This window comes from Ictalurus furcatus, chromosome 4, assembly GCF_023375685.1.
Source record: "Ictalurus furcatus strain D&B chromosome 4, Billie_1.0, whole genome shotgun sequence".
Lineage (NCBI taxonomy): Eukaryota > Metazoa > Chordata > Actinopteri > Siluriformes > Ictaluridae > Ictalurus > Ictalurus furcatus.
In genome coordinates this window covers 33,301,203-33,313,459 of record NC_071258.1, presented here as the reverse complement: position 1 = coordinate 33,313,459, position 12,257 = coordinate 33,301,203, and the positions used below count along the sequence as shown (strand labels likewise).

General features: G+C 43.2%; 1 protein-coding gene across 1 annotated transcript in view; it reads right to left on the bottom strand.

Annotated features, from left to right (window-relative positions):
* Positions 1–4,856: 4,856 nt before the first annotated feature.
* LOC128607072 (vomeronasal type-2 receptor 1) overlaps positions 4,857–12,257 on the bottom strand; it is an 8,975-nt gene continuing 1,574 nt past the window's right edge. The window contains exons 2-6 of the mRNA XM_053623693.1: positions 10,592–10,883; positions 8,373–9,251; positions 7,787–8,014; positions 7,250–7,373; positions 4,857–6,489 (exon numbers count right to left, since the gene is read on the bottom strand). Coding sequence (XP_053479668.1) covers positions 5,429–6,489; positions 7,250–7,373; positions 7,787–8,014; positions 8,373–9,251; positions 10,592–10,883 — 2,584 coding nt within the window. The 3' untranslated portion in view covers positions 4,857–5,428. The remainder of the gene's footprint in view (positions 6,490–7,249; positions 7,374–7,786; positions 8,015–8,372; positions 9,252–10,591; positions 10,884–12,257) is intronic.

The window sequence follows — 12,257 nt, the reverse complement described above, 5'->3', positions numbered from 1 at the left end:
CTCGCATTCAGTGAGTCAGTGTTTGAATCAGTGTTTTATCCCTTGGTTCTTTTTAAACATCAGCGAATTATGTAATCCTTTTGTTCGGGACTGAGATTTGAATCAGTGATTCATTCAGTCATGACCAAGATTCACTTTCTTCTCATACATTGTATTAGTGTTTGAATCAAAACACATGGTGAACTCACGAGCCCATTTGATAGCAGCCAAAATAATAGGCCGTGCTTTCAACACACACACACACACACACACACTTTGTTGTTTCATAAAGCCAGAGGCTAGGACTGAATAACACAGCAATGGTTTTGACATACTGTACCTATAATAGATCTCAACTTAATTACTTTGGTCTCGAGGGGTCTAACTGAGCAGAGTATTATCACTTCAAGTGTGAAAGAGACAAATAAACGACAAATTGAATGAAAAAATTTAATTTTGTATTTGATTGTCAAGAGCCTGAGGACTTGGCTTATTTTTCCAGCAGAGCAGTGCGGCGTACACACAGGAAGAGAGGGTGGAAATGATTATACACCAGAGGATTTTCTGTGTAATACAATTTGTCACATACATTTTGCTCCTGAAGGTGAGACTGAATAATTGACGATGGTAAACTGGGTCTAACACACACCAGAGAGGCTGATAAAGCCCTTAGCTTACTGCTGGTTAGTGGTATGGAGGGACAGAAGGCAGAGAGGTGAACGACGTCAGAGCCTGACCCCATCAATTCCACAGACGGCAGGAAGGAAACCTAAGCGCAGATAGATCAGTCTCTGACTCCAAGAGAGAGGTGAGAACTCGTTCAAGTGCTCAGTAAATCGACCCTACAATGACGGCGTGGACAAATACCAAACACTCACTGACAACACACACAGCCCGGCACAAGTCTCACGTTCTCCACAATGTTCTCAGCGCAAGCTCTCGCACCATAAAGCCGAGCTAATTACAGCGCTCCGTTCCTCCGATCCTTTTATATAACAATAAGGCGTTCCATCTCCTTTACTGACCGTAACAACCCTTTCCTCGCCATCACAGAACCGGAAACAGGAAGTAATGTGACACGCTGAACCAATCACGTTACTCGGCATTCAGAGTCCAGACAGCTTGGCTGGATCAAGTGCTATTTTATAAACTTCCCGATGTGGACCAGGATCACAAAATGCATCATCTTTTAAAGAGACAGTAGACAGATATAACAGCGAGAACAGTAACTCGAGAGGCTCTTGTTATCTTTATTTTTTCTTAAATCAGTGCAAATGTAACACCGATGTAAATCCGTTTTGATGATAAAATATTTTATAGTAGTAGCACAAAAGTTTTTTTGTTTTTTTTTCGTGATTGGACAATTAGATCACATGATAGACCAGGCACATCCAGGAAGTTTTTGGAGCGAGAGCGAGAGAGAGAGCGAGAGAGAGAGACACATTCAATTTTTAAGCCTGTACCTCAACCCCATCTTGGAAAAACACCCATTTACCTTGGAATTCCTACATACCTCAACCCCCAGTTCAGCATAAGACGTCAAATCGACATGGCCGCTCATCATCACCAGCAAATAAAAACATCGTTTCACTGCTTTAAATGAGTCTTTAGTAGTATTTCATTTAGCTCAATCAACACACACTTATCAGTTGGTTAAATCTACAGTGACGTCCATGCGGTCTGTTGCTTTGAGAAAGTACAATAACATAAACTCATGATCACTAATGGGTTTTTTTTCCCCCCAGTTTATCGCTCAAACATCCCAAGCTTGAATATTACAGAATAACATCAGATATCCAACTTCTGAGGTAATCCGAATGCAGTAAGAGTTGTACGGAGTATACATGCAATAAAGTATTAAATGAATTCCAAAGATTATACATCGTATACGTCTTCATGGGAATATAGAATGAAGGATATAACTTGTTGCTAAACGAATCTGAAAGATTTTGCACGTGAAACACTATGCAGTTTATCTCGGAGACAGAGAGAGAGAGAGAGATTTAGAGAGAAGCGGTGCGAGTGAGTACTGTCGCTCCGATGCCATATCCGATCACGTAACTAACAGACAGAGCGAGAGACCAGAGAAAATTACCATCATTACACAGCTTCTCACAGCGGCTCTTCTTTCAGCTCATATTGTACTCTTTGTTAAAGGGGCTGAGATTATCAGAGAGAACGGGATGTAGGTTTACTCACGACGGGCCTCGGGTACAAATCTGGATACAAGGCTTGATGGAGTTTTATTTGTCATTTGTATGCAGGAGCATTTACACACGAAATGTGGGGTTTCTGAAAATCCAGTTCAGTTCAGAAAAGTTTTCATGTTCTACATTCGCTCCTGAGGGTGCGTACATGTAAGTAAATGCACGTATAAGTAGAATCACTTATAGTTACCGTAGAGCTACCGTGATTTTATAGAGTGATTACTGTGTCCAGTTTACCTCACATTTATTTCAGTTACACGCTGATTTTAATGAGAATAAAACGTTGTTTGTTAATGACTTGAAAGAAAGCTATAAATTAAGACAAAGACGACTTGCTGTTGAACTAGGTCAGATATGTTATACGGCCAAAACTGCGTGGACACCTGACCATCACACCCATATGTGCTTCTTAACCAAACTGTTCTCACAAAGTCAGAAGCACACGACTGTAGTATTACAATTTCCCGTCACTGGAACTGAGAGACCCAAACACTGTTCCAGCACAAAGCGAGCTCCATGAAGACATGGTGTGTGAAGGTTGGAAGAACTCGAGTGTCCTGCATAGATCCCTGACCTCAACCCCGCCGAACACCATTGGGTTGACCTGGAACCGGAGCCTCTTCGACATCCCGACTTCAACCTCACTAACGCTCTTGTACCTGAATGAACACGCATCCCCACAGCCACGCCCATTTACAATCTAATGGAAAGCCTTCCCAGAAGACTGGAGCGCATTATAACAGCAAACGGGGAATAAATCTTGGAACGATGGAGATGTTCAACCGGCACATGATGGTGTGATGTCCGGGTGTCCGCATACTTATGGCCGCATACTGTATGATATGAACGAGCAGGATGATAATACATCTTAAGTATCCCGACTCTCCATACCTGTAGAGCATCTTCAACCTTCTGCGCGCTCCATCATCATGACCTGATGATTCTCTTAATGCGTTCATGTTTAACCTGATACACCTGCAAAAAACAACAACAACAACAACAACATTCATTTGAATCAAACTGTATAAAACAGGACGTAGCAAACAGTAAGACCTACGCTGTATCCTGCTCGGGGTGACGGTGGATCCGGAGCCGGTTTTGTGTTGTTGTTGTTTGGATTTTTGTACTTGACAGTGATCTCAGAAGCACTCTGCTGTGGAAAAGGTACCGAGAAATGAAACTACTTTTACATGCCGTCAAGTATTAAAAAATAAATGCGTTTTATTTTAAATGAGAAGTCATTATATTATTGTCCCGTTTTATGTGAAAAGTAACACCGTTAGAAGTAAATACGTCGTCGTGCCTGTAAACATCGTTCAATCCCTGTAAGTTTGCTGCTCATGTGCATGACTAACGTCACGTAGCTTGCTAACGAATGAATCAGAAGTCAAACGTCCTATAAATAAATAACTGCTGTTTAGCATTAGCTAGAAGTTTACTCGCTGCATTGCTGGTTTATGTTAGCTGCTGGAATTGATGCTAGTCTAACCTGGCGTTAGCGAAGAAAACCAGTTCAATGTAGCCAGTTAACGTTAGCAAATTAGCGAAATTTACCACGACAGACGTTTTCAAATTAAATGGAGTCGGTGCCTTCTGGGAAGGTAAAGGAGATGCTTTATTTGTCTGTGAATATTAAACCATTTCATCCTCAAGTTCCAAACGTACAGCGTGTAATCCTTTAATACTTACAATACCGTACTGGAAAATTGCGGTTGTATTTAGCCGGAAAAAAAATAAACCATTCAGGACGTGCTGATTATAAGGAAATAATTCACTTCGGGGCGTTAGCAGTGACTCCGCTTCATCACACCCGCCCATCGTTGATTATTTTCCTAAAACAGCACAACACTGAGCGTGTTATTTCTTCCTCTTTAATCGTAGTGTCCTGCTTTCGTAGTTATTGAGCACTCTTACACACACGTGACTGTGATACGTTTCACTAATCAGCATGCAGCAGATATTCTGTGTGTGTGTGTGTGTGTGTGTGTGTGTGTGTGGTGCAACATCTTCCTCTAACGTAGTCTGCGCTCACAACCCCGAACACACTCACTACTCTGTCTGTACTCATTCATTATTAAAAGCTTACCTCTCTGTGACATCAGTTCTGTTCCTTCCTTAGCCTCTGTGCTACCAGAACACACACACACACACACACACACACACACACACACACACACACAGTCCTCCTCAGGCATGTCAGACCCTCAGAGTGTTTTGTTACCATCCAATTATAGAACAATCTCACCACACAGCTATAGTGAAAAATTGGTATGGTGAATGACACACACACACACACACACACACACACACACACACACACACACACACACACATGTTTTCTTTGGTAATTACAACACCGGTTGCTAGGGTATTATTTTAGCACTAGTCTGAAGTTAGGGAGTCGTCAGTATAACAATAACTAATTACGCCATATGTTAAATCCATTCATTTCCTATAACGGCATAACATGCCGTGTTTTATAATTTATTATTATTATTATTATTATTATTATTATTATATTCTTCTACACTGTTATTTGCTGCTGTCTATGCTTGTTTATCATTTCATGCAAAATCGAAAAAATTATAAAAAATGATGTTACACCAGTTCTTGGCCTGCATCATGTCTACTTACTCTATTAGACTGTAATGTCTTTTTTTTTTTTTTTTTTTAAAAATACAATCTAAAAGCAAAATCTACTTAACATAATTCATTTATTCATTCCAAAGGGGAAAAAAAAAAGTAACAATCAATTTCTGAAATCGGCAACAGGATGAAATAAATATCTGTCGTGTTACTCATATTGTGCGAAATACAGGTGGATATTTTGTGTTAAGACGATTAAATGATTCGAGTCGATATTATTACTCAAGACAAATGAAAAAACCGATATTCTAATGATATGTAAATAAAAACGAAAGATGTTAACATTCGTTTCACAAAAATACAATCCAATAAATAGGATGGAAGCGCTCTAACGTGGTTTTTAACGAGAAGGCGAGACGAGACAGTGGCGGCGTTTACGTAAGAATATAGTACTGAGGAGAAAAGCGTTTAGCGTGAATCTTACTGCTGTGTGCACTTAATAACATCCAGGAATTTTAGTTTGTCGTTTGCAGTCTCTACGTTTGTACTTCGTCTGACGCTGATTTCGAGTGATTTGTTTTTTTCTGTCCCTTCTCTTGGTATTTGTGTTAAATTTAAAGAATGAACGTTCTGGTTATTAGCTGTAGAAACGCAGGTCATCCGTCTATGGTGGAGATCGGGCCGTTGGTGCCGAGTGAGGCGGACGTTCCGGTTGCTCCAGATTCAGGCCGTTTGGCCCTGGGCACCATCAACTCCTCCTTGTTCCTGTCGGGTTTGACTAGTAGGACGTAGCACTTGGGCAGGAAGATGCACGCGAGCAAGCCAAAGCTGGAAGCCAGGATGGCGAAGATCTGCACGGCCACCATGAACTTTCCACGCGTGCTCAGGTAAGCAGGGACGAAGGAGATCCAGACGATGAAGAACACCAGCATGCCGAAGGTGACGCACTTGCCCTCGTTGAAGTGGTCCTCGAGCCGGCGCGCCACGAAGGCGAACACGAACGCCATCAGCGCCAGGAGCACGTCGTAGCCGAAAATGCAGCAGATGAAGATGATGTTGCCCGGATCGCACTCCAGGATGATCTTGATGTTCTGGGCGGCCGTGTTCTTCACGGGACGAGGCGGGAGCAGGATGAGCCACACGGTGCAGGCTATGGCTTGGATCAGCGTGCAAACGATCATCATGGTCCTCTGTTGAGGAGGTTTGATCGGATCGATGTCGTTTTTCTGCGGTATGGCCGGAGCGATGGCCGCCGTGTCACCGCTCTGCTCGGAGGCGGCCGCCGCCGCTTTGGCCGCTTTAGCTGCCACCCTCATGGCTTTGATGGCTCTCGCTCTGAGCATAAGCAAAGACGATTTGCCCATGAGGGACGACAGAGCCAGGGCGAAGCCGAGCGCCAGCGCCACCTGGCTGGTCATGCAGGACCAGAGCCGTGGCTCACCCAGGAACACGATGGAGCAGAGGAACGTGACCACCAGCCCCAGCAGCAGCGTGAAGCTCAGCAGCGCGTCGTTGGCCTGCACCAGGGGTGTGTTTAGGTATTTTAGGAACACGATGGCCACCATGATGGTCAGGAGAGCACCAAAAACCGAGATGACGATCAGTGTGATACCCAGAGCCTCACTGAAGTCCAGGAACTCGATGGTCTTGGGCACGCAGGCGTCACGGTTGGCGTTGGACCAGAAATCCTCACCACACTGAATGCAGCCTCTGGCGTCTGTTAAGAAGATTAAATCATGAATTGTCTATTTGTCCATTTCTCTATTTCTACTGTTCCCTCAATCGAACTGTTGTGATATTCAGTTTACTTCTGCATATACTAATTAACACATACACATAGCAGTGGATACACAGATACACAAACATACACTTTATAACTACAGAATGATGTCCTTAAGAATTATTGGCACCCTTCAATTAAAAATGTATATAAATATGGCAATGATTGTGCTTCATGGTACGTTTATCTGCTTTTTAACTCTATATATATATATATATATATATACACATACAACATAGTCATAATAATCATAATCATTTTTATGGTGTCAGTGAACTGATTTTGTTTGTTTTTTATTGTTGTTGTTTACATATCGTTTGCTTATAATTAGGAAGTGTGCCAATAATTAGTCAATAATAAGTTTTTTTTTAAACTCATGGAACTTTTTTTGTGCTTTATTACAGATTAATCAATATTACTTCCACAAGACGGGTGCACAACGGCAATTAAATCGGCCAAAACATGAACTGTATCGACTGTATGGAAAATATTTTGCATGTACTGTGTGTTACGTGTGTGTAATTAGAGCGTGTATCATGATCTTCGGCTTTTGTAATTCGATCTTTAGCATAAAACATATGTGATTTTCCAGTTTATTGTATATAGCATGTATTAATGAATAAACAGACAACCCAGTGTATGTACACACACACACACACACACACACACACACAAGAAGTGAACAGGAGAATCTGACCTGTTGTGTTGGAAATCTCTCCGTCAGCACACGGGATGCAGTCGAAGCAGCAGACGGGTTCTCCCTGCCGGATGCCCATACGTGTGCCGGGTTGGCATCTCTCGCTACACACCGAGCGCGGCGTCTGCAAAACCAACAGCACAGGGACACATGCAGCAGATCACACGCAGAAGATCGTACACAGCAGAAGTTGCCAAGATGACATATAATCCTGATTTCAGTTCCTGGTTATAACACATACAAGGGGGGTGAATACTTATGCAAGCTACTTATACAGACTGAGACGTAAACTCATAACCTTCTGATGAGTATTTTTTCTCTTTTGAAGGTAACAAGGTTATAAATCTTTTTTTTTTTAAGCGCTGACACTGGAGACTCCTTCCATAAATGTTAAATAAATATCTCTTCAGGGAAAAGAAAAAAAAAAGGTAACCAAATCAATGATTACACACATTTGAAACTTTATGTAAATGAACAAGCTGTTACTATAGAAACGATAACACGTTCATATAAACCTGTGAAAAGGAGCTCACCAACCTGCAGCCTGTCGTTATGCCATATGATGGAGGAGTTGACGATGTGCAGCTTTTCACCAGCGGCTGCGGTGCTGTTGTAGTGTCCGATACGGACGTATGTGACTCCTCCATCTGAAGCCCTCTGCCAGTTAAGGATCTCATAAAACCCAGGCACTTCACCATCGTTGAAGGATATCTGCTCTCTGGTGTAGGGGACGGTGAAGCGCAGGTTTTTCAAGTAGTACATCAGCTAACGAGAGGGAAATGATGTCAGAACCCAGAGACACGGTACACTGTTGCCACTCTCTGTATCTACGTCTTTAGCGCTCTGAATATCTGAAGTAAAGATGTCCACAGGACTGTTCTTTGAATCGCGCTCTCGCCGTCGTTGTTTTCCAACGCGTTCACTCGGTTCTACGATATTCCCCACAATATGAACAAACTATGAGCCTCATTTAAACCACCATGACTCTGACCAGGCAGATACTACAGATGAATGAACGCACACTGTAAATTTACCGCACTTTCGCCTCGTCTTATAGATCTAACCCGCATGAAAGTAAACACCTCCTACTCGCACAGGTTTTAGGAACACATTATCTACTCACTTGCCAAGGCTCAAAGTTGGTGATGTCAGCACACGTGCCTCCGACAAAAGGTCCTTTCCCAGGCACGCAGTACTCCAGGTTGTGCAGAGCGTAGGCTACTGCGTACACGGCTTTATACACGTTATATGTCAGTCTCAACTGGGACACGTCCGAATACGTGTTATTGAGTTCCAGCAGACGTTCCTTCCCAGTGCACAAGCCTTGCGGTGCCAATCTGGCTGCTACCCGTGACGCTGTTGCGTTGCCCACCTCTGTGGCCAGTTGTGCGCGGGCGGCGCTCAGCGCTCGGCTGTAACTGAGCGTGCAGTTGAAGGCTGTTTGCCAGAACTCCTCAGTCAACTTGTCCTGGTAGGGGTCGATGTTAATAAGGTGCTCAAGGAGGCCCGGGATGTCTGCCCGAGTTATGGCGAAGCCGATCGTTCCACCCAGCATGGACATAACGTTGGGCTGGCGGGCGATGAGCGCAGACGTAATCCAGTTCTCGCTGGCGATCCACGTGCGGTTAGTGACGTTGTTGAGTAGCAGTTGCTCCACCAGCGGAGCCAGATCCACGTCAGATGAGAACACTACGATGATCTTGGCTGTGGAGTCTATGATGGTGCGGACGATGCGGTTGATGGTGTCGGGAGCGGTGAACTTGGGTAGCGTCTCGGAAAAGGAGATGCACACGCCCGCCTCCTCTACCACCTCTTTGAAACGCTTGATGCCGTATTTGCCGTAATCGTCGTCCGAAGCGATGGCGCCCACCCAGGTCCAGCCGAAATGCAGCACCAGTTGAGCCATGGCCACCGACTGGTGCTCGTCGCTCGGGATGGTGCGCAGGAAGGTGGGGTACTGGAACCTGCTCTCCAGGACTGAACACGAAGACGAGTAGCTCACCTGAGATGCAAACATTTAACAGTGAGGGTTGGAATAAAGAGTATAAAGAATATAAATATGACTATAATTAACACGTAGGTCTTTAATGGTGTCCATGATTTATTTTAGAATTAAATTCACTTTTTTTGGTTTCGACGTCTTTCATTTTGATGTTGATCTATTCTCCCTTTGGCTAACGGTTTCCTCCATTAGCCACAATGGCCGTTCAACTACTTCCTCACAGCGATGCAGTGGGATTTATCTCTCACCTAAAGAGAGTGATGCGGCGGCGCTTTAGTCCTTTAGTCTATCCAGCTCTCTGACCTCTTAGCTCAAAGAAATCCACATCCAAAGTGTCCATGTCGTTCATGCTAATACCTCAGTGAGCCCCATGTGTTGTGTTATAGAGCTGCACTGCATTCTGGGACTGTTCCTTAGTCCAGCGTTTGCGCCAACATCACCAGTGGTGGCTCAGTGATTAAAGGCACTGCGTTACTGATCTGAAGGTCAGGAGTTCAAGCTACCACTGTCGGGCCCTTGAGCACGGCCCTTAACCCTCAACTGCTCAGTTGTAGAAATGATATAAATGTAAACCGCTCTGGATAAGAGCGTCTACCAAATGCCATATTATAATAACGAAATCACAGCACCAACCAATCACATCACAAATACTTTATTATAAAGATATCTACTACGTTTCAGGATAACGTTTTGCTTTAAGGACGAGAGGTAGGACTGAGCATGTTTATAATCATGTTATTACTATAGATCTTACGAAACACTTTTACAAACTGCGTCGTTAGATACGTGATCGTTCTGGTCTAAATCTGTTTACCCGACCTAGACTTGGACTAGAACCAGGATCAGAGTGCTTACTCACATAGTCATACAATATGAAAGCCCAAACACTAATGCAAATCAGCATTATTATTATTATTATTATCCTCAACATTAAACCCAATGTCTGTGAGATCCTGAAACCAGTCCAAGAATTTATTTGGACGGTCGTGACTCTGGTGGTAGAGAGGGTTGTCCACTAATCGTAAGGTTGGAGGTTCGATTCCCGGCCCACATGACACCACATGACGCCACGTGACGAAGTGTCCTTGGGCAAGACACTGAACCCCAAGTTGCTCTCGATGGCAAGTTAGCACCTTGCATGGCGGCTCTGCTACCGTTGGTGTGTGTGTGAGTGTGTGTGTGTGTGTGTGTATGGGTGAATGAGAACCAGTGTAAAGCGCTTTGGAACCACTAAGGTTAAAAAAAAAAAGCGCTTTTACCCTTTTACCATTTAGGGCTGCGTACACATTGAGAGTTTAAGACAAAAACCAAACTCAACCCAGAGACATCACACACTTCACCTGTGGGAAGTAGTAAAGGCCGAGGATTCGAGCCGTAGCGACGGAGAGGTCACATCCCCCTGCTCCCACCATAGCGGCGAGCGGAGGCCCGTTCCCACAGCGGTAGTTGGGCACAGCCTCGTCCTGACCCGTCAGGTAGGTCAGAGTTCCTTCCACAGCTTTGGAGATGGTGAAGCATGAGTCGTAGATGACATATCCGAGGTCAGTGTTGGGCAGCAGGTCCTGCCTTTTGTTGATCTCATTAATGGCGAACAGCATCGTCTGCGTCCAGCGGAAAGTACGGAAATTAAACCTGTCCGAGACGCACAAGGAGATAAACATTGCACAGCATAAAGAAAAAAAAAAAAAAACGAATTCAGAATCAATTCAGCATCTCGATTATGTTTTTATTCTATCCGCAGGTGTACTTGGTAGTATAATGCACACATTCCGCCACTAGATGTCAGTATAATGCAACAAAACACGTCGCTTTACTTTCTCAAGCTTGGGCACTAATATAAACGGTGATGAGTACAAAACATTACATTATGTGATGATTGGATTAAATGATTGGATTTGCTCAAGACAGCTGCTTGTTTTCGGATTATATCACCTCACATTATGTCTAGTTTTACACGTAGAAGCTCAGGCCATTTATTTATTTATTTATTTTTCATTTGTACCTTTGAAAAAGTTTTAAAAAGAGTAGATACAATACATTTTTTAACTAAACACAGCATACATTTCTTTGCGTGTGTGTTGTTTTTTTGTTTTTGTTTTTACCATGCTCAGCAGGCTTTTTTTTTTTTTTTTTTAATTCTCTGAATTGGATATCACTGAATTAGATATCATGGCTATACAAACATTACCTTGTAAGTGATCGTCTAATCATGTGTGCTGAAAGATTAACCGACTAATTATTCCCAGAGATCCTTTTTCTCCCCTCAGCCTTAAAATGAGGACTATACTGTACATATCATGTTACAGACTAGTTCGTGGGTCTTTAAGCAAACAGTTTATATATAAAGAGAGTAGTGTTTGACCCTAAATGACCTTTATATTCATTCATCTCCCTCATATCCATGAAAACAATAATACTGCGATGAACATGAACGTCTAAAAATGCATTCTGAATTGTTCAAAGAATGTATTTTGTAATATGCAAAATAGATCATATTTATCATCAGATCGAATGTTGCTTCACTGGCAGCATGTTAAATTAACTCAGTGTTGAAAAAATGACATTCTTGTAGATCAAGTTCAAATGTTTTCGGATAGAGGTAAAGGAACAAATTTAACAAACATTTTTGGGTGTGGATTCCAGGCGTCATCGCCCTCATCACCCAAATCTGTAAGTCTGCTGCCCTCCCAGTGGATTTGCTCTGACTTTCAGGAGTTTGAGCGAACACACAGCGCCACGGTCACGTGTTCGAACCTGTGCTCGGGTTACTGTGTGTGTGTGTGGAGTTTCAGTGTCTGTTCTGTGTGTGTTTCCTCCCACAATATGCAAGTAGATGGATTGGCTATGTGTGAATGAGTGTGTGAACTGGTGTCCCATCCAGAGTGTATTCCTGATTCTCACCCAGTGTTAAGAGGACCCCAGATCTCCAGATCTACCATGACCCTGACCAGGATAAAGTGCTTACTGAAGATGAGCGGATGAATGGAAAGATACAGGTACTTTAAA